A 27,916-nucleotide genomic window follows, 5' to 3' on the forward strand; every position below is an offset into this window, starting at 1 on the left:
CAGCAGCAACAGCTAGCAGGCTATATCAAGCAGCAGTCAACGACAACACCCACCAGGCCAAGAGTAGCAGCAACAACTAAGTCAAGCGTTCAACAGCAGTAGCAGCAGCTGCAGCAGCAGCATCAGCCAACGGGCCGGCCAGTCATTCAATTGTACATATCCACATTGCGTTTGCCGATTGCCATTGCATGCCAGCCATATTTGGCGAGGCCAGCGTAACCCAAATAGTTTTAAGAGAAGAAAACTAAGGCCAAGAGCGTCTGGAAAGATGAAAAGAGGTAAATAAATCACAGCTAGCGGCAGCAAGAAAAAAGTTCTCACACTCCATTTGACCGTTGGCTATTTGATTTTCACATATTTATATATATATATATATATATATATACACACATATGTGTGATCTGTGATCGCTGCAAAACACAATTTTCTTTTTTCTTTTTGTTTTTTTTTTTTTTCTATTTATTCTACTAACTAGACTGGGAGTAGCGCACATGCACAAATATAGCGAGTGGCAAACGGGTTAAGTGCAATTGTTGTTACTGTTGTTCTTGCGCTGATTAGTAAGACGTGCGTATTATCTTCCGTGATTCGCTGCCTGTCTAGTTTGCATTGGGCTCCAGGGTTTCGCTCTTTATGGGCACCAAGGAGGGCGGTATATTGAGCGTCTTGCCTGGACAGGCAGCCTCGTACTGATGCTTTAAGCTCTCCATTTCATAGATGCAGGTGGAAAGAGCTGTGCGCAGTTCGCAAAGCAAGACCATATCCGAACGCAGCTCATTAAAGGAGGTGCATATATCCTCTGTGGGCGGTGGAGCAGGATCTGTAAATAAGTTTGGTCAGTTACAACAAATGTCTCTTACTTTGCTTCAGCAATATTTTCGTAGCTTACCAACTTTGAACTCTTGTATGGCCTGTTCGAGCGCTTTCACCTTACGCTGTCCTATATTTGCGGGCAATTTCATCTTTTGCGAACGCAGCGATACACCAGAGCCGCGTAGATCGGCAAATTTGATGCCGCTGCTGCCAATTTCGATGGCATTTACCACCGAATCTACTTTAGAGGGTCGCGGCTGATGATGCACCTTCTTTTTGTGCAGTTTCTTTTCGTATTTGCGTGTGCTTGGCGTATTGGTCGTATGCTCGTTTTGTTGATCTGCTTGAGAGATGAGTTTTTGTAGATCTTGTGTTTTGCGTTCGCGTTCCTTTTTGCGCGCCTCGATTTTCTTCATTTCGTTGATCAGCATTTGCTCCTCTTCTACCTGTTGCGTTGTGCGCTTAAAGAGCTTCTCCAGTTGTTCCTTGCGACGACGCTCATGCTCGCCATCGTATACGAATGTTTTCTTTTCAACGGACTGATTCTTGGCCTTAGCCAACAGCGATATTACTTCATAGTATCGTTCCTTAAGCTCCTCCACAGTTTTGATGCCATGTTGTTGGCGATTCCAACGATCCGCCATAACAATAAAGCGTAAATCGAATCTGCAGAGGTAAGAATGAGTATAAATTGATAGAGGATAAACTATTCCTCTCACCGTCTGGCCAAATCAAACAGATGATCCGTCTGCACTTTGCTCCAGTTTTGAATATTGTTGCGCAAGTGTGCGTTATACTCGGTCATTGTGTATGTGGGTATCTCCAATTGCTTATTGAATTTGGCAAACGGATAGTCTGTGGAGTCATCGCTAACACGCTTCCAATGATGAAAGACTGCAGCATCGTTACGAGCGGGGTTCGAGAAAGGCGCCCATTCCCATTTGCGCACCTTTTTCATGCCCAGCCGAGCTTTGTTTTGTTTATAACCCGCCCCGATGCCCAGTGCAGTGTCTGTCGGCAGCAAAGGCGGTGCATCCTTCTTGTCTGTATACAGCAGCGCGAAGACCTCGCGGTGCATTCCTTCCGGACGCCGGGAAGCATGTTTTGTACTGCAAATAAATTAACTTAGAGAAGCGAACAAAAAGCATTGCATGCTTCCAATTACCGCTCAAAATTACGCTTTTTTGTTGCAAGGAATGAGTCCCTGGTTATTTCGGGCGTATTAGCTCGCTCAATGTCCAAAATATCACGTACATCAGCCGACATCTTGCTTTTAATTTACAATTTGATTCAATATTTATTAAATTCGCTTGTTTTGTGTACCTCTGCTGGTCGGTGTTGATCAACGTTTTTTCACCAAGATATATCGATAGCTCTGTTAAGTTAACAGTTGCCAATTCGATAACTGATTATCAAGCCAGTTTTCGCTCAAATGTTCTCATGTTTGTTATCATTTATCTATTAACATATTGCTTAGATTTACGAAAAAAACAACGTGGAACTCACTCATTTTATATACGACGGCTTACGTATATCAGTGTTGGTTACAGCTTTAATCGATAATTCTTTTAGCCGGGCAAGCCAGATCTGGTAACTTAACAGTTGATTGTTAAACGTGCTCGCATTTCGCTATGTTGTTTTTCTGCCCGTCTTGCGGCAATATATTAATTATTGAAGAAGATACCTCCAGCCACAGATTCACGTGCAACACGTGCCCATTCATATCGAAAATCAAGCGCAAGATAACAACCAAAACCTATCCTCGTCTGAAGGTTAGTTGACAAAAACCGAATGATGCAATTTTGTTCTAATTTCATTTTTTTTCTAGGAAGTTGATCACGTTTTGGGCGGCGTTGCAGCTTGGGAGAACGTTGATTCCACGGATGCTGAATGCCCAGCCTGCTCACACAAGCGCGCCTATTTTATGCAAATACAAACACGATCGGCGGATGAGCCTATGACCACTTTCTACAAGTGCTGTAATCATCAGTGCGGACACAATTGGAGGGATTAGGACTAATGCGCTATTTACAAAAGCTGCTACTAAGACGACTCCAAGGGACTCGCAACAGCAGCAGCATGCATAAGCAACAGCTTGAGGTACCCCCCATTTGTTCTGCCGAATCGCTGAATGCCTTAAAGCTGGCGGAGCAATGCCTGCAACAGGGCAAGGTGATTGCGTTGCCCACAGATACAGTTTATGGTCTGGCCTGCGATGCCAACAACGAGCAGGCCATACAGCGTCTCTACGAAATCAAAGGAAGAGATGAACACAAACCGGTGGCCATTTGCGTGAACGATATTGCTGCACTGCGTCGCTATGGTCAGGCGAGCCACTTGAGTGACGAGCTGCTAACTCGGCTGCTTCCGGGGCCCCTGACCATCATCGTCGAGCGTACGGCGCATCTGAGTAATCGGTTCTTAAATCCAAGCACCAGCAAAATTGGCATACGGATACCCGACTTCCAATTCATACGGAATCTGTGTGCTAGTTGGCAAGAGCAACCCTTGGCGTTGACCAGTGCAAATCGGTCTAGTGCACCAAGCAGTCTGGAAATCAATGAATTCCATGCGCTTTGGCCACAGCTGGGCGCTATCTTTGATGCCGGTCGCATTGGACAAACGGAGGAGCGACGTCTGGCCTCTACAGTTATTGACCTGGCCAAGCCGGGATGCTATCAGATCGTGCGCTCTGGAGTGGCTCTTAAGCAGACACTATCAGTATTGCACGAATTTGGCTATGTCAATCATTTAATTTAAATAAATTCTAATTATTATTATAACAATAAATTGGGAACAAAATCGGTGATCACTAAAAGTAACGAATATATAGTACCCATTATTCCATTAGTCACACTAATGCTTGTGCTAGAAATCCAGCTATTTGTTAGTTCGAATTCACAGTAAGCACATAAAAAGTGTGACCAAGTACTACTTTGTGTTAAATATAATGGTATCTACTTTAATAGTCATTTAGCATTAAAAATTTTGAAACAATTTTTTCGCGTAACAGAATGATACCAATTGAACACAAAACCGATAGTAAAATATATATATATGTACAAACAGTGTATGTATGTATGTGACTACTTAGTGGCTACCAACAGCTTTGTCTTTTTCAGTCTTTGTGCCTAGTTGTAGTAGTTGGCTTTGGCCACCTGTACGGGTCGCCTTCGTCGGGGCAACTCATTCTTCAATATCCTCCAACGTTCCGGTGGCCAAACGATAGCTACAGCCCGGGCGGACATCAGACCTAATGCAACTGGACCGAAAGTGTTGCTATCCAAAGAGTAGCCCGTGTGATCACCTTCAACCCAGCAATGGCCATCGGGTACACGAACAATTTCATGTTTGTAACCAAGAGTGGATACGACATCTCCTTGCATGCCCACAACGCGTTTGATTATCTTTTGTCCAGGATCCTTGGGTGATATTAGGGAGATTATATCGCCACGTTCCACTACACTGTTGTGGATACCCCAGCGCAAAAGGAATACATAATCGCGTTCTTCTGCCACCGGATTAAGAGCGGGTTGCATAGAAGTGCCTACACGTTAAAAGCCTCAATTAAACAGTCATTCTTATCGGGATTTTCAGTGCAGACTTACCATCAACTCTAGCCACATATCCAACACAATCGAGGAACGTGATGCCTAGTGGCAAGCCATAGAGTAGGGATTTACCAAAGCGACGAAATGCCATGACGGCATGGTTTGGGGTTTAGTTCTGGGTAGCCTTTTTGAAGGTTTGCGTTTTTATATGTAAAGTGAAAAAAGTCGCACCGCTAGCACATGTAAGTATGTATGTACATACATATATATGAGTTTAGGTTGCGTCTTTCAAATGAATACATAACAATAATATACATACGTATACAGCTGTTTCCTTACAATTTACAACATTCACAAGTATACGTTGACATTCACTTTGATTTTTTTCAAACAGGGTGTCTGATTTTGTCGTATACAAATGTTTATTAAAATTTAATTTGAGTTTGAGGGTGTTACAAATCAAATTCCAGCTATTGTACTATGGTTACAGGTGTTTCTTTTTGATTTTCATTTTCGAACTGATACTGGAATGTGATTAGATCTAATGTTACTCCACTGGCTGAACTCAACAGCCCTCCAGTTCGCTTGGAATAGGTATATCGTTTTGAATAGCAAATTGTAGGAGAGCTTTATATTTGTTTTTCCAGTTGGCAACATCCAGGCGTATCTGTTCATTGTCTTCGTGCATCTGCTCCAGTTCCGTCCATTCATATGATTTTTTCGTTTCCAATTCGTCCTTTTGTTCTATGCGCTTAATTCGACAACTAGCCGCATAGCCCCGATTCTTCAGAGTGCGACGTCGTTGTTTCATGCGCACAATCTCCTCCCGATTGAGTCCACGCATCTTTAACGTTCGGTTCAGATCACGCACCGAGATCGTCACCAGCTCATCATCAGTTATATCTGGTATTGGACATGGCGAAAGTGGAGCCTGTCATAAGCAATGGAAGTTTATTATAGCTGAAAAGCAACGCAACTAAGGTTAAATCATTTGTGCACTTACCAAAGATGACTTTCTCTCACGTTTTGCATCCATAGTCAATGTTTTTAATCCCCTGCAGTTAATAGTTTTTAATATTTCCGTAATTTGTATATGTTTTTGCGTATTACCATTCGCAGTAAAAGCAGTAATCAGAAACAGTGTGCCCAACAGCAACAAACTCTAAAAAACTCAAGCTGCAAAAAAAATACCAAAGAGCGCACTATCCTTTTAAGAATAGTTTTGATAACAAGTGCTGGAAAGTTAGTGAGGACGAAACGGAAGGAGGAAGAATTTAACATCAGTTGCAGAAGTGAAATCTGCTGAAAAATTCTCCATTTTTTTTTTCAATTTATTGCATCAGTATGAAACCGGCAGTAATTATAAATAATGTACCAACGCCAATCTGCGTACAAACGCCGCTTGCAGTCGCAACGCCCGATGGCGGGCTGCTGTACACCGGCTTTAAAAGCATCAATTATATACCGGCTGTGGATGCGAAGGATCGAGAAGTGAAAACCATGTCCACGCGCATCACCATAAGTGGACTTGATGTCAGCCCTCTCTGGGGTAAACAAAACAAGTCAGAAATATTATCAAATGCTCATGGCAAACAATTTGCCATTGTTGCCGAGGATTGGAGCGTGTTCGTCTGGGATTGTGAACTAGGCGTGGCTATCAGCGGGCATAAGGCACATCAGCATCAGCATGAGGCACGCGATGTACGCATGTATCCACAGTCGAATGTGCTAATGAGCTATATATGCAATGGCAACATATTATCGGTGGATGCCAACAGTTTGGTCATCTACTGCGTCGCTTCCAACAGCTACTTCCGACGTCCCACCTTCTTATCGCAACGTAATCATAATTTAAGCGTGCTCCGCTGTTCGCCATACAATGAGCATCTGTTTGCTGTGGGCACTACAGCTGGTTCAACTTTAATCTGTAATTTAAATGAAATGACCATAGTGCATAAGTTAAATGGACATGGCCGGAATGCCAGCATTTGTGGCCTGGCCTGGCGGGAAATGTCCCTGCAACCAGAGCAGGAGCTGGAGCATGATCAAGAAGAAGCGGAAGCAGAGCCTGAGCAGTGGCGCAGTGCCAAGGCGCCGCTTCTGAAGTCAAAAGCAGCTGAGGCAGATGATCTGTTCGATATATACAACTACGACCATTTGGAATCGGAGTTCGGGGCTCCGGCTAGCGTGCGTCCACGTTTGACAAGCAAATCCTCAGATGATTGTGACAATTTTGTCGGTCTCGAGAAGCCCGCCAACAATGTGGGCCTCGATTTCATGGAGGCCTGTCAGACTATGAAAGCGGAACTAGCAGCTCATCGCCAGAGTCCCAAAGATCAGCCTCAAGTGGAGGTTACACTGCAGGATTGCCAGCAAACAGGAACAACTGGTCCTCGCAGCGATAGCAGCCACAATTCAGAAAAGGATCAGCAACTTATTCACAGCGCTAGCGAAGGCAGCCTGGAGGTTATACAGTTTAGCTCGTCTAGCGATGACGCTGTCATAGTCGACGGCGAAGCTTCCAAGCCCAAGCGTGAGGTGCTGCATCACATTTACCATCAAGCCGAGGTGCACGATGCACCCGAATCCCCACAGCTACAGCAGCTGCAAACCAACTCCCAACCACTGGCCAAGCAAGCCAGCATAGATACGTTGAGCTACTGCTCCACCGAGCTGCTGCCAGCTCGTCCAGACATTGTCTTGGCTACCATTAATGACAACGATGTTATTATGATTTGGAATACGCAAACGGGTGAATATTGCGCCAAAAACTATAGCAAGACAAATATCTCAGGTGAGTGAGCAGGAGAATAGCTATCTCTGAGATATATAGCACATGATCTTCTCCTTGCAGCCAAATCTATGCAGCTGCACTGGCTCAACGATCACACAATTGTCTCCCTTAGCCGCCATCGATTGCATTTCTGGGCTGTAAGCTATGAAGCCAAATCACGTCGCTACAACATCATCAGAGATCAACTGCACAAGTGCTCCGAGCAGGATATTCTCTCATGCGTGGCCAGCGCCGCATATCCGCAAATCTGGTTAAATATGCGCAACCGTCGTGTGGTTCTATTGAATCCTCTTAATGGACAAGTAAGCGCTGTCTTTAGCTGTCTAGCTTACGGCGTACGCGCCATGGCCGAATGCCCCAATGATATGAATAAGTGAGTCCGTTAAATATTGTAGTATTACTGTAGGCCAAGTCAACTCATTTCTCCGTTAACTTGCTAGAATTGCTTTGGGCTGCTCGGACAAACGCATTGCACTATTCGACATATCCAAATTGACCGAGCGCTGCATACCCATAAAGAGCGTGCATGTGAACAGCGCCGTCTACTCCTTGTCTTGGAGTCCTGATTGCCTGCAGCTAGCCTATGGCACCTTCGATGGCATTGTGCGTAAAATTCCACGAACTATTTATTTACATATATAGAACTACATTAAACATAAATTTCATGCAGGTGGGCATACTGGATGTGGAGCGCATGCGAGTAGAGACAACGTTTCGTCCCGTGCAGAAGAAGGAGATCTATTCGTTGATGTGGCAGAATAACATGATTTACTTCATAGTGAATCGTGTGGTGGGCATCTACGCGGCGCGACAACCAAATGCAGGTGAATGCTTAACGCAAATGATGGCGTACATTGTATGTTTGATTCTGTGCATTGCGTTTGCCATAGGTGATCTTTGATTGGGCATCTCGCGTCTGTCTTTTGCGTATCTCGGCCAGATGGATTGTCTCTCGATGATAATCCCAGGCATTCCAAGTCACGTTTATCCAATTGGCCGGTGCCAAGTCATTGGTAATCACCATTTCTGTCTGTCCTCTGAAATTCTTTGTCTTCGGACGCTCTACGGGCGCTGGCAGCATCTCTTTGGCTATCAGAATATGGTCCAATTTGAACAGTAAGGCCAAGTTGGCATTGTTGAAGATGGACTGTCTTAAAGCGGTTATGAAACGTTCGAACCAGATTTCACCTATGCGAGCATAAGTCTCGTCTTGAAAACCAAACTTAATGTCGAGATTCATGCAGAGCTTGCGCAGCACCTTGGCTGGCAGAAGTAGCCCATTTGTCAAGGCCATCGCGAGAGCGCAAAACTCTTTGATATCCGCCTGAGCGAGGCTGCAAAAGTTGCCGTCAGTTTGATACTGCTTCAAACTTTCCATGAGCTGATCGAATGTGCGTTCGCGCATTGCAGGTTGATGTTTCCCCAGCTCCTGAATTTCCAAAATCGTTTCCTTCGCGCGGTCCACCATCTGAGTAGGGACCTGGGCTTCGAGACGCTCACGCAGCTTGTTCAACTCGACAATGTGATTGAAATATTGGTTGAGATTCGCCCAGACCTTGGACAGGTAGACGAAGTGTGGCTGCAATGGAACGATAAGTATTTCAAGGATCTACCACAGATCTCTCGCTACTACTTACAAATACCAGCTCCGATTCAATAGAGCTGCGCATGCACAGTGTTGCGTTGATCTTGGCCACCACACATTCGTAGCGACCCGTCTCCACGCTCACCAAATACGCCGTATGCTCATAGCTGGTCTGCAGCGCGACCAAGCATCGCATCAGCATATTAAACGTGATTGTGAATTGATTGACGCGCTCCATCTGAGCCAGCGACATGCGGTAGTAGAGCACCGCGTTCTTGCAATCGAACTGCAACTGGTCGCTAATCGTAGTCTGGCACTTGGTGCTCAGCTCCTTGAGATATTCCAGCGCTGTCTCAAAGGCGGCACTTGTATTGCTTTGGGCCATATGCAAATCTCCAATTACTAAAGAGATGATGGAGTAGATCAGATGCATGGAATTAATGTGGCTCAGAGCTCTGTTTCTACTCACTATTTCGAACATTTTCGCGATCGCCGTCGGGTCCGTCGTTGTTGTAGATGACAATGCCAGCCACAGTGTCAGCCAAACGTTGCAAATACTCTTTCCTGTGATACTTCTTCTTGAGCACATAGTTCTGTAGGTCGCTGCGCCCGATGACGCTATTCAATGCCATGGCGGCCAGCTTGAGGAGCACATGGTTTTTGGGACAGCCTAGATGATTGGTGGCCACTATGAAGACTTGCATTTTGGAAAATAATTGATCCAGCTGCACTTTGCTGCAAGTCTCTGGATACTGCAGAATATCATCAATGAGCAGCTTGAGCTGATTCTGATAGTCATTCTCGTATTTCTCGCGCACGTAAGACAACTGGATGCCGTGGCCTGTCTTCATGATCCAGGACAAACGCAGATTGGCCATGGTTGTATTGGTGTTGTCCAAATAGCCGTTGATAATGTTGTCGACGAACGTCTTGATGTGGCATGAGCTTGGCTTGCTTAAATCTGTTTTCAATAGCCCAAGGCGCATGTCCCGAACGAGCAGATGCACCACAAAATCTATAAATTTCCTATCCACTTCGACGTCGCGCCCCTCTAGCTGCGACACAATGCTCTGGCAAATATCATCGAGCTTTTCCTGGTGAGGATGCGACATGTTGCAATTGTTTGTTAGTTAATCTACTGCAACTATTAATTTATTAACTTTTGTGCGCGCATTAGAACGTAAATATGAAATGTGACTTGATTTCTCTGCCTTGTTTTTGTTATTTAAACAAGGAAACAAGTTGTCCCTGGCAACAACTTTGATCGATAATTTAATCACAAACTAAACTGAGCTTGTGGCATCAACTGTAGTTGCAAAGGTCTTGCCGAATCTCCTTCAAGCGCCCTCTCTAGCCCTACCCTCTTCCACAGTTTGGCTGAATCAACTCTCTCTCTCTCTCTGACAAAAATCTTATTGAATTTACATGAATCTCCCTCGCTCTCTTTCCATTTTACAGAGGCCATACTGCTGCGCTATATCGAGCGTCCCAGTTATTTGAATGTGCGTGGACCTTTGCTACTGGTTGGCACCGATAATGGTAGTCTTAAACTATACCCTAGCTTACCTGACTGGGCGGTGGGTCAGTTGCCTTGGTCAGTCCTCTTAGCGCGCTATGTCACAGATATAGCCTTCAGTCCGGTTGCGACCAATGTGTTTGCTGTGGTGGGTCACGATCGTTTGATTCATGTGCTGGAGTTGCACCCGCTCACGCGTGACTATACCAAGCTGCACAAATTTATGGACACCGATCCGATGGCATCCATTACATCGGTCAAGTGGAGCAATTTGCATGCACATTTGTTGCTCAGCTTTCATATTGAGGGCAAGGTTTGCATGTGGAGCACCAAGGAGCCGGAGCAGCCACCGCTAATCATCAAATACGAATGCCCCATGTGGTGTGGCCTCTTTCTGCCCTCCGATGAGCTAATTATTATGTGCAGTGGCAAGACACTTTCACTCGAGCTGGTGAGCATCAAAGAGGCTCTGGCTAACAATGAAAAACAGATACGCTCCAAGTTGGATCCGCTGGGCAAGCTGCGTTGGGCTTACAAATCCAATACACAATCCAATCAACCCGCTTTAACCGCTGCCCAAAAGAAGCGTCAACGACGCGAAAAGCGTAGAGCCAATCAAACAGCTGCATGCAATGAGCAGGCAGTCGAGCTGGAACAGGAACAGGAACAGCAGCAGCAGCAGCAGCCTCCAATTGAATCCATGATGGGAGCTCTAAGTCTGCAAACCAAAGGCACAAACACAAATGCTGTCGAGTGCAAGAAATGCAAACAGCTGGAAACTCAAACTTTGCCAAATAGTTTTCTGTCTGTAAGTAGTTTGATCATTGATCTGTAATATTTTACTCATGCTCTTCTTTACCCTTCACAGCATAGCCGAACCTGCCTGTGCCTCGCTCAGAAGGAGCTTAACAAGAACGCTCTAGAGAAGCTGGCCATAGTGCTCACAGAGGATGCAGCCAAGATAGACAAAGCGGTGCTCATGTCAAAGCTGTTCAGCACCAAAGTTATGGCCAAGGAGCTAATTGCTACAGAGCGTTAGTTAAATTGAACCTTATCCATATATATTTATATCTAATGCTGACTCTCATCCATTTCAGTTAACAATCTGAAGCAGTCCAACAACAAGGATATTGCTCCACTTAATCTGGCTGTTACGACATTTAAATTACGCGATGAACTGGAGCAACATATTGCGAACAAAACGTTAAGCGAGTGGCATGTATCCTTGGCGCCCGCTGTGTCCTATGTGTAAGTCGGTCATGGCCTTTGCTTCTTTCCCATTCATCTAATGCTAATTCTCAACTGCAGCTTCTGGCAGATTTGCTGCAAGGCCTATGCCCAGCAAATGGAGGAGCAGGGTTACATTTTGCATGCTGCGACATATATGCTGGCTGTTGATATGCAAACAGAGGCCATTGAAATGCTGCTGAAGCATGAGTATTTCAAGGAGGCATTGATAAATGCGCGCATCCATCTGGCCGCAACAGATCCCATCATTAAGATAATTATAAACAAATGGCTGGAACAGCTGGAGAAGACAGGCAACTATGCCGCAGCGGCACTTATGTAAGCTTATAGATTGATCATTTGGGCTAAGTTCAGCTTTAATCCTTTACTGCTTTCTGCTTGCAGCTGCGTCTTGGACAATGAAATGCTGCGTGGCTATTTGTTCTTGCGCAAATTCCGCAATTGCACCGCTGAAATAGCCGATCTAATGGAGCAGATCAAACGCATCGGCCAGCTGCCGCCCATGTTCGATGAGGACCCAACGGGCAAAGCGGAGCCAGTCGAGGATGCTGAGGAGGCAGGCTGAGCTCACATTTAGCCTAATACAAACACCTACCATCAACTGTTTATTGAAGACATGGCTCATATTTCTTCAAGCTTTTATTAACCAAACTAATTGATCAATCAATTATTTTTACCAAAAATGTTTTCCAAATGGAAACCCCAAACATGAATTTATACGAATCACAATTCAAAATGTCCAAGGCAAACAAACACACAGAAAAACGCAGTTATAAAAAGAAATATTTGAAAAGAAATGCGCCTCTTTTATTTTTTAATTAGAACAACTTCTGGGCCCTTGGTCCAAAGACTCTCTTATGGACAGCTCGGCCCATTTGTTTGCCTTCCCGTTAGCTAGCCCAAAAGACAAAAAAGCCAGCAACAAAAGGAAAAAAAAATCTTAACGAGTATTGTTTTGGTTTGTCTCGACAATCAAATTATGCAAATGCAGCGGCAGCTAGAAATTAAGTTTTTTCTTAATTGTTTGAAACGAAGGTGCGCAGCGGCAGCAGCGACGTCAACGGCGAAGCGGGCAGCGACAAAATGCGTGCGAACAGAGGGAAGAGACAATATGCAATATAATAGCAGCGTGCTCGACTAGAGCATACCCTGGAATGAACGAAGTTCTCTATAAATTCACTGAGTTCTTAATGATTGCTTATACATGGTATACCCAATTTGCTTGTTCATTTAATGGGTAACAAACAGCATCTACTACATATATAAGAAAAACATATTTGTATAAAAATAATCTTCCTAACAACACTTCACTTCAATATACCCCATTTGGCGCACACTTCAGATGGGTATCAAAGATGATTTCAATAAGCGAACAGCTGACGCCGGCGATGACATCGACGCCGACGTCGTAGCTGCAGTCAGCGACGCTAGCAGAGCCGCAACCAAACGGGCAAAGACTCAAGCTACGATTCAGTTGTGGGGCAGCCGCTGAACTCAGCTGACGCGTCGATTGCTTTTTGTATGAGACGTCGTAGAAGAGGAAGACGAGAAATCGCGTTCGTTGCCTAAGTCATTTCGATTTTCACTTTTAACTGTTTCGAAGAGCGCGCGCGCGCGCGTTGTGCTTAAACCGTTACCGTTAGACGCAGCACGTTACGATTATCTGCTAGTGAGTGTGTAAGTGTGTGTATGTATGTGTGTGTATATATTTGCATGACCACGCATGTGGCGCGCTCTGTTCTCACGTCTATTTGGGGACGTGTTGTCCGCTGAACAATTAAAACGCAATTAAATTGTAATTTTTTTCGTTTTCTGCTCAAGTGCATTTCGCTTTTGCTCAAGTGTCGCGCTTAATAGAAGTAAATTAAAAAGCGAAATAAAAAGAATTACATGAGGAAACACGTTTTTTACAGTCTTAATTGGGCTGCGCTGCTTGTAAAAGTGTTAGAACAAGTGCTCGGGCTTTTCTTACTTAAGCACTTTTCCGCTGCTGTTCGCTGTCTTTCTCCTGGCACACATATGTCACAGCCGTAGTCATCTTGGTAGCTGTTGCTTGCCCATTTGCATGTGACAGCCAGCAACAGACAACAACTGCGACGACGACTTCTCCCTCAGCATGACTCAACGTTCAACAATTTTTTGTGTATATGTCGCTTATCGTTGTTGTTGTTGCTGGTGTTATGATATCCACTGCAAATGACTAAACAGGGTATATTGTTCATACAAAAAAAGCGGGACAGTAAAATACTAAGTATATAGACATATTTCAGATTGGAATGAGTATTATTTCTGGCATATTTATGAAGCTTAAAGTATTTTATGAAGGCTTTGAAACGAGAATTTCCTGACTTGTATGCTGTATGCTTAGTAGACTTGCTCTTTGAAGACGGCAAAAAATAAAAAATATATATTCATCTATCCATAAACTTAAGTTTATCAACTTTAATGAATATATTTATCACAAGTTTCTCAATAACTTTGAAAATCATTTTCACAAAATAAACATAACTCGAAAACTTTAAGAGCGAGGGACAACAAATTTTGTATGCGGGTGCGCTTAAAGCATGTTTAGCTATTAAACACATTTGAACCTCTTGGTTTCCTGACGCATAAATAGCATTTGACACTTTTTAAGTCATAGCTCGAGAACTATAAGAGCTAGCAACATCAAATTTGATATGCGAATGCTCTCAAAGCATATTTATAATATGAAATATATTTTTTATTGGTGCAACTTATCTAACTGTTAAATTATTGCACACCCAAGCCAAACCCAACTCGAGAACTTTTACAACGGAACCATCAAATTTGCAATACAGATTGTTCTAAGCCATTCAAACATATAGAAAATATCACAATAGGATATTAACTTATTGTCTAATGAAGCCTTTTCTTATTCTAGCTCGAGAGCTTGAAGAGCTTCAGTTATCAAATTTTGTAGATTATAACTTTTTAGGTATACGAAGATATAGAATATCTTCATTTTTGGATACCCACTATTAAACCAAAACTCAGGAACTTTAAGAGCTAAAGACATTTCACAACTTCATAGTACTTAACTTTTAGCATATCTCTTAGGCAAGGAATTGGTCCAGGGCATCTGCCAGTCGCTCACTCTACCCACGAGTCGCTTTGTACTTTTTTGCGTAGTTTCTGGGAGTGTATCTTAGGCCCGGCCCGGGCTGTGGCGCATGTGAAATCATTTCTTGCTTGAACGATAATTTCTACAATTCGTCTTTCTTCTGCGCTTTTCTTTACACACAAAACAGAGAGAGACTCGCACACATACGATATCAGTTTTTGTGGCTGTTGCAACTAACGACGGATTAAACTGCAATCAAGTGAAAGGTAAGCCCATCAAAACGAAATCAAATCGAACAGACAAAAAACATGAATGCATATATAAATTTATTTATATATATCTATACACGTATATGGAAACACATATATTTTTATTACATTTTGAAACGCATTAACGCACTAACTGGAATTCCTATTTATTGCTTTTGCTTTTTCCTTTCAACATAGTTCAGGATTTGCATAATAGTTTAAGCACGCCGTATTGCATTGTTGCTCATTCAGCCATATGCAGCACACTCATGCCATTTCATATTGTGATTATTTATGGTTTATTATTGTTTATTGTTTGTTGTTGTTGTTGTTGTTGCGGATGCTATTGAACTCGCCTTTGCAGTCACACGCAAGAGCCGCACAACTGCAACGCTTTACACTCGCGCATACATATAACAATCATAGCATCATGAGCAACTTAAATATTTAATTCCATATGGAAGAGTACAGCAATAGCTAGAGAGCGAGACAGCATATATACATATATATAACACAATGCAAATTGTTGTTTCGAAATGTGTTTTTTTTCACAGCAAATTATGCGGAATCTACATAAGTTTTGTAATGCCAAAAAACCACGCTGTGCGCTGTTACAGATGCCAACTCCCAGACACTCGCACAGAGAGACTATAAAAGTGGGCGTTCGAGGCGTGACAGTCAAGGGCGCGCTGTCTTTCAATTTGTATTGTGGCTCAAGGGGCCATTACATTCCGAATGCAGTGCTCGATAGGCGAATGTTTTTTTTTTTTTTTCAACTATTGCAGCTGACACCAACAGCAACAGCAACAACAAAAACGCTTTCTAATCTGTCAATATTTACGACATATGCCTGAACAGTCAATTAAAGCTACTTAGTTTTTTTTTTTAATTTTTTTATGGATTATATGCATTTCCGATACACGAGATCTGTTCAAAAAGTACCGCAAATTTATAATAAAAATATTTGTTCTCATCAATATCAATATCTATTTTTCCCCAATCAGAGATTAAATACTAGTCAAAGTTCACTTCAAAATATTATTAACAAGAAATTCATCTAGAAATATATCACAAAATCTCGTGTAGGTTCGTCATCCTTCGATGCTCGTCCATCAGAATACAGAATACACGCTACTTTTTGAACACACCTTGTGTAAGCCTCTATTATATTTAAATCGATTTCGCTCTGTTACATCACTGAGCAGGCATGCACGACTTGCCTTTCAACTAGAAGCAAAAACTATTTAAACTTAACAATGAATTTAATTGTTTTTCCAAAGATTCCCCTTTGAAGATCGGCACAAATTTTAGCATAGCTTAACTAATTGAACTACTCTAGAATAAGAGTCTATATATATGCATAAATATGGCTAAAATGCCACATATATATTCATTTCTATATACATATCATACATATAGCTGATCTACTTAAGAGACGTTTTCTACTTCTCATATTCATGAATTTGTTGATGAGTGCAAATCAACAATGAGACAAGTTATAAGCGGCCAAGAGGTGAGCAGGTCTGGCTTGTCTCGACAGCTATTTCAAGAAGCCTTTCGTTCTGTGGTCCGCTTACTTTGCTGTACGCTTCTGGTTTCTAATATCCTTGCGTTGAAAACGGTACCAAGGGGAGTTTAATTAGCGTTTATAGATTTATTTTATATATGACAACAATATTCCCAAAAACACAGCCTTAAACCAAAGCAAGCCTAGTCGAAGCTTATAGAGAAAAATATTTTATCTACCTATCTTTTTTTGGTAGACAGCTTAAATATATCGTTTTTTCATATATAAAAAATATTCCCAAGACTTGTCATATTTTTGGCACTCAACTCAAAGAATAATAATAATAATAATAATAATAACAATAATAATAATAATTATAATAATAATAATAAAATTAATAATAATAATAATAAAAATAATAATAATAATAAATATAGTTTTAGAAAAAAAAAAGACAAAAGCTTCTAGAACTCAAGCTGAAGGCACAGAATAAATATTTAGAGTTGATCTCAAGTTTTTCTCTTTTAGATATTTTAATTTTGCGTATCATATGAATTCTAATCTGCACCTTTATAACATGGTATGAATCATTGACAGATCCTGCACTAATATTTCAAGCATATCATAGTTAATTTCATTCAAAAAGAAAACATTCACAATATTGTTATCATGTTAATATCATATCATGTCAAATTATATTATATAAAATAATGTCTGCAACTCTTTAAAATTCTAGTTGAAATAAAGAGCACAAAAATTAACAAAAAAAATATTTTCTAGCTGCTATTATGATCAAAAATATATAGAAAATATAGCTGCTCTTATCAATAAAATGTAATGATTAGATAGTTTACCAGAAGATTACACTAAGCAATCTATAATGTACTCTAGCAATCATCAGATAAGTCATAGGCCCATTTCTTTTTAACTAAAATCATCAGAGCTCCAACTCTAAAATCAATATAAGAAAGCTCCTAAATAAATTTCTTATAGTATATCTATTTATCAATGCAATGCCTCGCAGCGCTTTCCAAGTGAATTATCGTTGGCTCATTTGAGCGCTGATATATCAGAGATATATATATGCATATAAGCAACACTAACTTATCACTCAAAAGTCAAACAGAAAGATTTATTACACAACTCTCGGCAGTTTGGCGTAATTGAACGCTTAGAGCAATTGAGGTGCGGCTAGATAAGCGCAACGCGCAGCGTGCAGCTTCCGTCCAGTTGTGCCCGGAGCTCGCCTATTTCACTTAACACATTTTGGAGGTAATACGCAAAGCGAGATAACAATTTTTCTGCTGCTCCGCTGGCTGGCTAATAATAAACAAACCCGTTTTACTCAACGCATTGCCCGAAAAAAACAAACCGGACGAGCCGAAAAGAATTTGCTCGCAATGTTTGCATAGCCAACGAGAATTAAAGAAATGAGGAGAGGAAGACGAGCTGCTGGTCAACTGAGCAACGTTTGCAGTTATGTTGAACGAAGAAAGCGGTTGTTCGCGCAGAATTCTCAATGGGCCACGTCGGGGCGGTGACCCAAGCGCTTAAGGCGCGCGCATATCCGGCCCATTGGCATTGGGCCGACGCTTGTCACCCACGCAACGCGAAGACGATTATGCTTATGATTGGGTTGATGGCACACCTGTTGACGGCATTGAATGAGACTCCAATTCTGATGACGACGCAATTTTGTTTGACTATTAAAGGCAGATTACCAAATGACTGACTAAGCCGTTAACTGACGTTGGCGTTCGCTAACACGATTAATTGACTAGCTGTCTGCGTGTGTGTGTGACAGGTGTGTGCATGTGTGTGTGTGTGTGTGTGAGTGCTCGTCTGGCTGTCTGAGCATTTAGCGCTTAGCTATAATTCATGACATAAGTAGTCAATTATTTGTGCACAAATTTGCGTGCTGCTAAACAAAAGACTTAGGCAGCGAACTTGTTAGAATTATTAAGACTTGGGCAACGAACTTGCAAGCCAATATTGTCTTATCAAAAGCGAAGTTCAGTATGCTTTCGAGGTGTTAGAGCAACGCACTTCGAGTAAACAAAGACACAGGCAACGAACTTGTTTGTAAGACTTAAGCAACAAACTTGCGAACAGATTTGGCCTATGATAATATAAAAACATGGCGTACTTATTTGTTCGCAACTAGGTCAATAGATTTAGGAATCACACCTTGAAGAACTTAAAGACTTAGGCAACGAACTTGTTAGAAATAAAGACTTAGGCAACGAACTTGCACTTGTTCAATAGGTGAAAAATAAATGTCCAAGAGGTAAACAAATTCGATTATATATTTTTGATCTGCTATAGCAAAATGACTTCCGCAACAAACTTGAAGAGCAAAAGACCTAGGCAACGAACTTCAAGGAAGCAATGACTTAGGTCATAACTATTCAAGCAAACATTGCTTAGACTAAAGTGAAAAGAGCTGCTCAATCAGCACTAACACAACTAGCTCGAAAGACTTAGGCAACAAACTACTAAGAACGAAAGACTTAGGCAACGAACTTGCAAACAAATATTGTTTCAAGAAAAAGTGAAAATCGTTGACTCGAATCAGAATGTGAATCTCTAGTGGCATGCCGTTAGCTGGCCGCAAAACAAGTTCGTTGCCTAAGTCTTTTGTTAAGCATACACACATCTCTAGCCACACTCTCGCACAATCACTTACACATTAACACTCATCTGCATTTCCATTTCAGGGGCAGCTTAACAGAAAAAGAAAAAGAAAAAGAAATAAAAAAAAAACAAAAATCAAAAAACCATGACAAGCCTCAATTAGGCCGCCTAACGCTTTCGCATTCGCAGCGCCACGAAACTCATCATTGAAACATACAAGAAAGCATCCCAAGTAGAACTAGAACTAGCTTGTCATCGCCTCGCACCACTGACCCAACAGCCAAGACCAAGGCCGACCGAAATCAAAGCTTATTTTCTTTTTTGGCCAACAACAAACAACGAAACAACGCGATCATGAATTATCAGAAGGCCAGTGAAACGCATTCGCCGTCCCCGTTCAAGAAGCCGAAACGGCCCGCTGGCAGCAAAAACAACAGCAACAACAGCAACAGCAACAAGAAGAACAGCAGCATCAAAGGCAACGGGAACGGGAACGGCATACAAAACTTTTGGAACGAACGCATCATGGAGCGCTTTATAAAGGCGAATCTATTCATTATCTGCTGCGTGGCAGCAGGCCTGTTGCTGGTAAGTAAGCCAATTCGTGATTTACACTTATACACACTTAATATGCTCGTTCAGCAAGCCAAGAAAATAAGGGGTATATTAGCTTTCGGTGTTTGCTGCTGCAGAACTGCCATGGAAGAAGCATAGCGACCAGAGATATCAAATGATTGAAGCTAGCGGTCCGATAGAGATATAAAGTCGGGTATATGCAGACACTATGTATACCCTGTAGTCCTGATTGTGGCATGTCGTAAGACGGCATATATCTTAACTGAAATTTTGATCTATCCTAAGTTCTTTCAACTTGAACAAGTATTGGGCAGTCGTTAGCAGCTTCTTGTCAGTTTTTTTTTTGTAAACTGTTGTGGGTACCGTTATCAACTGGCCACAATATGTTTTTTTTTTCGTTATTATTTGCGCCATTAAGTGAAAATGAAATGAAATCGTTTCAACTTTTTTGCTACTATTTATGATAGAGAGACAAACAGACAGAGAGACGAACAGACGAACAGGCAGACAGACAGTTAGACAAGACTCATTAATTGATTGATAGATGAGTGCGGCGCAAATGTGTCTCCGGCTTTTCAAGTGGCCACAGCATCACACCACAGCTGCTGCTTCATCTGCAACTCCAGTTTATATAGAGATTTCCGTTTTGCTTTTTTCTTTCCATTCAATTTTTTGATTTATGTTTGCGCTTTTTTCTTGCATCAATTTCACCTGCTGCACAGATTGTCTACCTGGGCGCTTTTTCGTGTGAGGTCTCTTGGCTGCTGGAGGCGCATGGCGAGCTGCCCTTTGCCGCCTATACGCTATGCACACTGTACTTTGTGATGTTTGTGGCCACGACCATTCTCATTCATGGCCTCGTGAGTGGGCTCTGCTGGCCTCTATTTGCCTGGTCGGCTGTCATTGGCTTGCTGTCCATACCGGAACTGGTGCTAGTGATGCTAATGACCACACAGCATTGGGTGAGTAATGGAGGCAGACAGAGAGACTGAGTGAGAGCGCGTCTGAAGCAGTGTCTAATTTTGGTAACTGGCGATTCACAGGGTCTGCAGTCGGTGCATGGCTTAACGGAGCTAACCTCCTACTTGATAAGGCTCATCATCAACTGCCTGGCTTTGATCTGCGTCATTCCCACCGGCATTAAGTGGCGTCGCGAGACGCAGGTGCTGAATCAGCTGCAAGGTCTAGCGACTCGTCTCTCGCTGCAAACCCCAGCGCCCAGTGTGCCCATGACCAAGGCGGACTCGAGGCGTTCCAGCCAGCGTCTGAGCGGCTTCGAGAATGCGGGCTATCAGCTGTGCGATGAGACGAAGTTGCCCTTGGGCAACGGAGCGGGATCTAATCAGCTGTTCGGCTCGCAAAACGAGTTCAATGCCAGCATGTTTGCACCTCAGCAATACGTGCCTGGCCAGAGGAGCAGCTCGAATCCGGGACATCGTGCGCAATCGCTGATGGACTTGCGCTGCACGCTGCCCGGCATGTACAATCCGCGTCATGTGCTGGACACGGAGGACAAGAATGCCAAGTACTTCAATATAACCATAGATGATCTGAAGCACAATTTGCAGGATTCGCATCGTCCGTCGCCGCCTTCGCTGATTGGCTCCGCCAGCAATGATCCCATCTACTGTTCCATAGAGCCCAAGCAGCTGACGCCGCCACCTGCTTCGCAGCAGCAGCAGCAGCGACATGGCCAACAGAAGAAGCTGGCTCGGAACTGCATCTCACTCGAGAATCTCGATGGCATTAGCAAGGTGCAGAACGATCTAGCTACCTACGGCAACAACCTGTTGCAGAACTACACGCAGCAGCAGCAATACTATTTGGCCATGCTGCTGCAGCAGCAGCAGCAACAGGCAGCTGCGGCAGCCGCATCCAATCTCTATCGCCGCCCCTCGGCCTGCAGCGTAACGGGCAGCTGCACAATGCTTGGACAGCAGCGACGCGGCTCACATCATCTGCAGCAGCAGCAGCAGCTGCACCAACAGCATCTGCAGTACTATGGCGGCTTCGGCTATGCCAACTATGCCAATCCCTACATCACAGCCAACAGCAAATTGTCTCTGGGCAATGAGTCCGATGACTATCGCAAGTATCGAGATGTGGCTCTTTAGTAGAGCTTTGCACTGAGCTCCAGTCATACATACACACACACACATATATATATATGTATATGTATATTTATATATGTATAAATTATATATCATACTCATTAGTGGTAGCCCGCTCGACTGCCACACACAAGAAATTCCTCGGAATAACGACCAAAGAGCCACAAAACTAACTCAATTACAGTTTTTGTTTCGTTTCATCTGCAACTGCAGTGCGCAAACGTTATCAATTGAGGTTCTAGCTGTATAACATTTAGATATAAGTGCTCTACGTCCGAATGCGAACATTACCACTTTCAGAGCGACAACGATTTAGGCATTAGAAGTAGGAATTACGTGCAGTAATTACTTGTAATTACTAAGAATTACTTGTAATTACTTCCAATTAGCAGTTTTTTTAATTAAAGTCACACTAATATGCCTAATTACTTGACAAATTTCAGATTTAAAAGGGATTTTAGGCTAATTACTTAAGTAATTAACATCTGAGAGCTGTAATTACTAAGTAATTTAAATTTGAAATGTTAATTTGTAGTTACCTGTTGATTAAAAATACCTGAAAGCTGTAATTACTCAACTAATTAAAATCTAAAAGCTGTAATTAATTAGTAATTAAACCTTAAAACCTGCAATTACTCAAGTAATTATAGATTAAAGTCGCTTTAACTCTAATGCTAAGCGTTTTGTGCAGTGATCGCTCCACAGATGGCAGACAAAAGTCGCGAAGTCGACTGTTTGTACCAATCCAGAGTATATATACATATATATATTTTAGGTATATATGTAGTATATAAATGTTATGTACTTCAATCTGTGTAGAGTTAACAATTTTAGTTACTAGTCTAACTATCGAGTGTTCACTGTATTGTTAATTAATTTACTAGAGATTAACAAATTTTTGCAACTGTTTTCTTGTAGAGTTGTGTAATTAACATAAACAAATCGTTAAGTGTAAATATACATAATTGAAGTAATTAAATATGATTTCTTTTGTTGTTAAAGCTCCTTAAGGTCCTAATAGATCGGCTAGCGGATTATCCGCTATATCTGTGGAACTGCCCTGGATGGGCGTGGCTGTTAGCTTTTTTGTTGCATTTGATGCAGCAGGCCTTGCAGCACGCTTAGCACCACTGGCAGGAGCAACTGAAGCAGCTGCACCACTGCCAAACAGATCATCGTCATCCTCATCATCGCTGAAGAGACTTTTGCTGGGTTTGATGATTGCCTTTGCCTTGGCTTGCAGCCCTTTGCTGCTGGCAGACACTGTAGCTTGGTTTATTGCTGCAGCTGGCTGGGATTTAGGTGGGTTGGCAGCTCTGCTGCCAAACAAATCATCATCATCATCGCTGTCATCAAAGAGTTGGGTTTTCAGAGGCTTCGATTTGCTCTGCTCTTTAGGCAAGGCTTTACTGTCCCTGGACTCATTCTTCAGAGTTGGCTTAGCCATTGACTTAGTTGGGTTAAAGAGTGCAGCATCCCCATCCTCATCATCGCTGTCCAGGAACGTTTTAGCTGCGGCTTTGAGCTTCTCGTTCGTTGGAATTGAAGGAGCAAGAGATGGCGCTGCAGCCGCAGCTGATTTGGCTGCTCTTTCGCTTATTGCTGCTGCAAAAAGTGCATCCTCGTCCTCATCGTTGTTGTCCAGGAAGGATACATAGGATTTGGGTGGCCCAGCAGCGGCTCTGCGCGGAGGGGCTGCTGATGCTGGGCTAAACAGAAAACTGTTACTATCTTCCTCTTCCTCATCGCTGTCCAAAAAGAAAGCCGACTTGGCTGGGGGCTTCTTCATATCATCCTCTGGTGGTAGCGTGGATACCAAAGCAATTGGTGCAGATATTGGCGTTGTAAATGCAGGAGGCGCCTGGACTGCTACTGGAGCCACTGATGCAATTGCAGCAACTGCTGCTGATGAAGCAACTGAAGAAGATTCTGCTTGAAGCACTGCAGGATTCATTGCTGGAGTAACAGAAGCAGCATCTACTGAAGGCATTGTAGACGTAGCACCTGACGGAGCAGCTCCTTTTGGACCTTCTGCTGACGAGGCCACTGGAAAAGCTGTTGCTTGAGTGACAGAAGTAGTTGCTGCTGGCGAGGCATTTGCAGCAGCTTTCTGGAAAGCACTTGAAGTAGTTTCTGTTGGAGCAGCAGCAACGGCGGCTGGAGTAGCTCTTGGAGCAGCTGGAGCAATGGTTGCCACATTTGCTTGCAGTGCCTTGCCAAAGAGCGCATCATCATCATCCTCTGCATCACTGTCCAGAAACAGAGTAGGCTTAGCCCTCGCAGCTGGCTCTGGTTCCTTGACAGCTATCTTCGTGGCAGCCTGTGCTGCGGCCCCTGTTGCAAAGGCCTTGAACAAGGCATCATCTGCTGCCTGCTCTTCGTTGTCGTCACTGTCAAAGCTAGGCAGCTGCCCAGTGGATTTGCTAGAGCTGCGTGCACTAGATGTGGTGGTAGTAGTTGATGACAGTGAAGCAGAGACCACACTGTCAGCTGGCTGTGCCTCTAGCAAGCTCTGGGCATAGTTGGCTCGCCTAGCACGTCGCGTTGAGGGTCGTCGATGAGCTGGGCCACGCACGCGTGTCTTGCCAATGCATTGCAGAATATTATCCGATTCGCTGAGACTTGAGTTTGGCACTGGCTTCAAGGCTGGACTTGCAGCTTGGCTAATGACGGGAGTGGGAGCTGGCTCCTCCTGCTTTTTGGGAAGCTTTGCGCTAGGCAGCAGCGCCTGCACATTGATGTTTATGTTGGGCATTTGCAGTTTCTTGATGGGCGAGCTGGGCTTAGCCACATCCGCTGGAGGTTGCTCATCCAAGAACGCAGCTGCGCCTGCGCGCGCTGTTTCACTAAAGTCATCATAGAAAATGGTGTGAATCCGCTTTGGTGTGGTCGATTCCTGCTGAGCAGGAGCTGAAGCTGTCACAGGTGCAGGCTGAGATTCCTGCATCCCTTCATCATCATCATCGTCTGGCGGCACATCGCTAAACAAACGCATGCCACCATAATCCTTGCTGGTCTCTGCAGCTGCTGGCAGATCGGGCAATGCGGGCTCATAGAAGTCCTGTTCGTGCTCGCTGTCGAACATCTTGGAGGCGCTCAGGCTGGTCAGGCTGCTGGTGGCCAGGGATTGAAAGAACTCGCTATCATCGGGCGGCTCATCCGAGAAGAGGCTTGAATAGTTTTGCATAACTTGCTTTGCAGCAGCCACATCTTCGGATGCACGCGTCTCCTTCTTGGCTTTGCCTTGACTTAGCTCAGCAACGAGACTGATAATCGGATCCTGCTGATCCTCAGTTGCCGGCTGCTCCTCTTCTGCTTTCTCTGACTGCATATCAGCCTCAAAGTTTTCTTCAGGCTTCCAATCAGTCAACTCAGCCTCCTGAACTCGCTCTTTCTCATTGCTCAATGGCTGCTCCATCTCTGGCTCAGCTTTAGGAGGTAACTCGGACTTGGCAGCAGGCTTCACGTCTGGCTCTTCCTGCTTACTGGATAACTGCTCATTCACAGCCTTAGCTCTAGGATGCACATCAAGATTAGCAACTGGCTTCACTTCCTTCTCAGATTTTGGCTGCTCAGCTGGCGGATGATCTTCAGCTTTGTTACTTGGCTCTTCCACTGCTTTAATCTCTTTTGAATCTCTTATTACTGCCGCATCGCTAAAATCTTCATTGAATATAGGTGCTGTAGGCATTTGCAGCTGCGCCTTATCAGTCGAATCTTTGCTAGCTTGCTGCTTCTCAACTTCGGCTATGTCTTGTGGCTCCTCCATTTGCTTGGCAACATCTGCTGCTCGTGCTTGCTCAGCGAGTCTCTTAGTTTCCCTTTCTGCTGCAGCGTATGCAGGCTTATTTGACTTGGGCGTGGCAAATAGATCATCATCGTCCAGATCATCGAAGAGACTTCGCTTGGGCTGCTCCTCAGCTGCTGGCAGTGCAGCCTCAGCCACTTTTTGCTTGTTCCCAAGTTCCTTGGAGACCTGGCCAAAGATGTTTTGGACAAGCTGATCATCCTCTTCATCGTCATCAAACAGCGAGACTTTGCTGGTCGGCTTTTGCCGGGCAATCGGATTCGCAGTTGCTGGCTGCACTGACTCAACTTCTGTTGGTTGTTTCATAGCTTCTTTAGAAGCCTGAGCAGCTCGATCATCGGCTAGATCATCATCGAACAAAAAGGCTTTGTTGGCAAGCGAAGCTGCCTCTGTGGGCGTCTCTTTGGCAGTGCGCTCTGCAGCTGTTGGCAATTCAGGCACAGGCTGCTTCTCAACTTCTCTTGATGGCTTGCCAAAGATGTCGTCTTGCTCGTCATCTTGCAGATCATCGAACAGCGGCGCTTTCGCAGTTGGTTTAGCTGGCTGCCCTATCGGTTTCTTCTTCGCAAATATATCATCTATATCCACATCATCATCGTCATCAAATAGGGACTTTTTCAATGTTTGTTGCAGTGGCTTTGCTCTGGGCTTTAGGGAGCTCAAGAAGTCGTCGACATCGTCATCCAAATTGTCATCGAAGAGCGATGTAGGCAGCTTCTTGACGGGCTGTACAACAGTTGCTGGTTGCAAATTAGGACTCAATGGTGGGCTGTCCTCAAAGAGATTTGGTCTACGTGAAGCTGTATCAATTGGTTTCGATTTAACTTCCTGTGGAGCAGGCAATTCCTTGGGCTTGGCCACAGTTGCTTTGGAGCTGTTGCCTGACTTTGCTTGCACCTTGTCCACAATTTCTGACATAAACGAATTGAACTCATCGTCATTGAAGAGATTTACAGGCTTTCGCTTGATCTGACTGACAGCAGCAACGGGTTTTACTTCGCTGGTAGCTGCAACGGGCATCGCAGCAGGCTGGGCTGCTGCAACTGCTGGAAGTGCATCATCAAATAATTTAGGCGGAGTTTGTTTGCCTGTTGCTTGTATGACCCTGCTAACGCTGCTGCTGCTCGAGCTGAGCGAAACGTTTGCTCTTGATTGGTTCATTGCTGCGACGTTTCCATGAGAAACCGCTGGAGAGGAGTTAAGCGAGGATGAACTGGATGGCGGATCATCGCTAGGAGGCGAAGCACGCAACGCTGTAAATAAATCGCTCTCATGTGGATTTCTATGCATGCTGATAATAGGTCGAGGTTGGGCTGTAGGGCGAGCTTGGTTAACAGGCGCAGCTACAGACGGTGGCTGTCTTGGCATTGGCACCTCCTTGGGCAGCGAGGCGAGCGAAGAAGAATCAGATTGTAGCGATAGCTGTGATGGATCTGATTGTTGTAGGGGCGTTGCCTTTACTGGCTCAGCTGTTTCCAGCTCGTCCGAGGAGCTGGAGGAGAACTGCTCGGGCTGCTCCTCCTCGCTGTTTTCAGCACTATCATAGAGCCCCGCATATTTGTGCTCCTGCCACTGCTTAGAGCCAATAATATAGGGCAATGGGATAGCATCATAGGGGTTCTTATCTCTGTACACAGTGCTGCACGAGATATATAATAGAAGAATGATAATAGAAGTTTTATATGAAATGACATTACTTACGTGGCATTTACAGCGCCGTCTTCATCATCCGAGTCGGGCACTTCAATTGTGACTGCCTCAAAGTTCTTTCTAAACATTTGCAAATTATTCTGCAGAAACTCCTCAGCCAGCTGCTGGGAGGTCTTCAGCGGAGGCTCAGGCTATAATTGGAAGAAAAGCTTAAGTTCAAGCTATACATAAATGCAACATTATCTTCAAGAATACCGTCTTCGCCTGCTCCTCAGGCAACGCAAAATCGTCATCTTCCACCTCCTCCACGCGATACTCCACGAATTGCTGTCCGAATTGCAACGAGCGCAAACTATTTGTTGCATTATCCAGAGCAATATCAGCACGTCTTACGTTCGTTTCAAATTGGATTAAATTTTGACTCGTTCGTTCGCCTTGCTCTTGCAGATTCTGAAAATCATTGTGATTAATACAAATTTGATCAATTTTTTATCAAAATCCACGCCCACTTGGGAGATGCGTTTCATTAGCTCCAGCAACGCGCAGTCACCAGCAAAATTCCAATCTGAAGCCTGCGATATAATCGCATCGACATCTCCACTTAAATCCATATTATAAATATTTTAAATATGCCTAGATTGTAAATAAACAAAAGATTTCGCCGCTTCAGCGGCTCTTTGACTGCCATCAAGCACAATTGAACTTGGTTTGATGTGGCTCACACACGTTACAACATGTCATGCAAAATGCAAGAACCCATGTTATTAGATCAAACCTTTTAATTTGACAATTA

The 27,916-nt window shown here is 43.7% G+C and overlaps 9 protein-coding genes across 13 annotated transcripts; 4 read left to right on the forward strand and 5 right to left on the reverse strand.

Annotated features, from left to right (window-relative positions):
- Positions 1-465: 465 nt before the first annotated feature.
- LOC111602144 (DNA methyltransferase 1-associated protein 1) lies at positions 466-2,184 on the reverse strand. Its single transcript, XM_023319093.2, has 4 exons — positions 1,979-2,184; positions 1,533-1,922; positions 890-1,479; positions 466-820 (listed from the first exon to the last, which is right to left on the reverse strand). Exons 1-4 carry the CDS (start codon positions 2,077-2,079, stop codon positions 600-602), a joined length of 1,302 nt encoding a protein of 433 aa, XP_023174861.1. The 5' UTR covers positions 2,080-2,184; the 3' UTR covers positions 466-599.
- A 95-nt stretch (positions 2,185-2,279) lies between these two features.
- On the forward strand, positions 2,280-2,847 carry LOC111602149 (DNA-directed RNA polymerase III subunit RPC10). The gene is made up of 2 exons (XM_023319098.2): positions 2,280-2,585; positions 2,642-2,847. Exons 1-2 carry the CDS (start codon positions 2,445-2,447, stop codon positions 2,825-2,827), a joined length of 327 nt encoding a protein of 108 aa, XP_023174866.2. The 5' UTR covers positions 2,280-2,444; the 3' UTR covers positions 2,828-2,847.
- LOC111602145 (yrdC domain-containing protein, mitochondrial) lies at positions 2,818-3,612 on the forward strand. Its single transcript, XM_023319094.1, has one exon. It carries the CDS (start codon positions 2,833-2,835, stop codon positions 3,571-3,573), a length of 741 nt encoding a protein of 246 aa, XP_023174862.1. The 5' UTR covers positions 2,818-2,832; the 3' UTR covers positions 3,574-3,612.
- Positions 3,613-3,863: 251 nt separating this feature from the next.
- On the reverse strand, positions 3,864-4,750 carry LOC111602146 (mitochondrial inner membrane protease subunit 2). Of its 2 annotated transcripts, XM_023319096.1 has the most exons (3): positions 4,684-4,750; positions 4,422-4,597; positions 3,864-4,360 (listed from the first exon to the last, which is right to left on the reverse strand). In XM_023319096.1, the coding sequence occupies exons 2-3, from the start codon at positions 4,513-4,515 to the stop codon at positions 3,945-3,947; spliced, it is 510 nt and encodes a 169-aa protein (XP_023174864.1). In that variant the 5' UTR covers positions 4,516-4,597; positions 4,684-4,750; the 3' UTR covers positions 3,864-3,944. The 2 variants fall into 2 exon arrangements, with proteins under 2 accessions (XP_023174864.1, XP_023174863.1); XM_023319095.1 differs by having other exon boundaries at positions 3,865-4,360; positions 4,422-4,722.
- Positions 4,751-4,914: 164 nt separating this feature from the next.
- Positions 4,915-5,506, reverse strand: LOC111602148 (transcription factor MafG). The gene is made up of 2 exons (XM_023319097.2): positions 5,368-5,506; positions 4,915-5,295 (listed from the first exon to the last, which is right to left on the reverse strand). The coding sequence occupies exons 1-2, from the start codon at positions 5,398-5,400 to the stop codon at positions 4,930-4,932; spliced, it is 399 nt and encodes a 132-aa protein (XP_023174865.1). The 5' UTR covers positions 5,401-5,506; the 3' UTR covers positions 4,915-4,929.
- Positions 5,507-5,584: 78 nt separating this feature from the next.
- Positions 5,585-12,298, forward strand: LOC111602142 (protein rigor mortis). The gene is made up of 9 exons (XM_023319091.2): positions 5,585-7,158; positions 7,219-7,531; positions 7,599-7,761; positions 7,829-7,982; positions 10,202-11,067; positions 11,128-11,293; positions 11,357-11,507; positions 11,568-11,825; positions 11,892-12,298. Exons 1-9 carry the CDS (start codon positions 5,709-5,711, stop codon positions 12,070-12,072), a joined length of 3,702 nt encoding a protein of 1,233 aa, XP_023174859.2. The 5' UTR covers positions 5,585-5,708; the 3' UTR covers positions 12,073-12,298.
- On the reverse strand, positions 7,976-9,927 carry LOC111602143 (cilia- and flagella-associated protein 206). The gene is made up of 3 exons (XM_023319092.2): positions 9,213-9,927; positions 8,796-9,145; positions 7,976-8,737 (listed from the first exon to the last, which is right to left on the reverse strand). Exons 1-3 carry the CDS (start codon positions 9,853-9,855, stop codon positions 7,991-7,993), a joined length of 1,740 nt encoding a protein of 579 aa, XP_023174860.2. The 5' UTR covers positions 9,856-9,927; the 3' UTR covers positions 7,976-7,990.
- Positions 12,299-12,993: 695 nt separating the features above from the next.
- On the forward strand, positions 12,994-21,734 carry LOC111602106. Of its 4 annotated transcripts, none has more exons than XM_023319048.2 (5): positions 12,994-13,184; positions 14,777-14,855; positions 19,168-19,566; positions 20,277-20,516; positions 20,598-21,733. In XM_023319048.2, the coding sequence occupies exons 3-5, from the start codon at positions 19,333-19,335 to the stop codon at positions 21,666-21,668; spliced, it is 1,545 nt and encodes a 514-aa protein (XP_023174816.2). In that variant the 5' UTR covers positions 12,994-13,184; positions 14,777-14,855; positions 19,168-19,332; the 3' UTR covers positions 21,669-21,733. The 4 variants fall into 4 exon arrangements, 3 of the variants coding, with proteins under 3 accessions (XP_023174816.2, XP_023174817.2, XP_023174815.2); XM_023319049.2 differs by having other exon boundaries at positions 12,994-13,176; XM_023319047.2 differs by lacking the exons at positions 12,994-13,184; positions 14,777-14,855 and adding exons at positions 15,390-15,419; positions 16,873-16,924 and having other exon boundaries at positions 19,345-19,566; positions 20,598-21,734.
- An 813-nt stretch (positions 21,735-22,547) lies between these two features.
- Positions 22,548-27,820, reverse strand: LOC111602112 (WASH complex subunit 2). The gene is made up of 4 exons (XM_023319057.2): positions 27,633-27,820; positions 27,379-27,573; positions 27,175-27,314; positions 22,548-27,112 (listed from the first exon to the last, which is right to left on the reverse strand). Exons 1-4 carry the CDS (start codon positions 27,732-27,734, stop codon positions 22,672-22,674), a joined length of 4,878 nt encoding a protein of 1,625 aa, XP_023174825.2. The 5' UTR covers positions 27,735-27,820; the 3' UTR covers positions 22,548-22,671.
- Positions 27,821-27,916: the final 96 nt, after the last annotated feature.

This window comes from Drosophila hydei, unplaced genomic scaffold (genome assembly GCF_003285905.1).
Source record: "Drosophila hydei strain 15085-1641.00,03,60 unplaced genomic scaffold, DhydRS2 tig00008125-arrow-arrow-pilon, whole genome shotgun sequence".
Lineage (NCBI taxonomy): Eukaryota > Metazoa > Arthropoda > Insecta > Diptera > Drosophilidae > Drosophila > Drosophila hydei.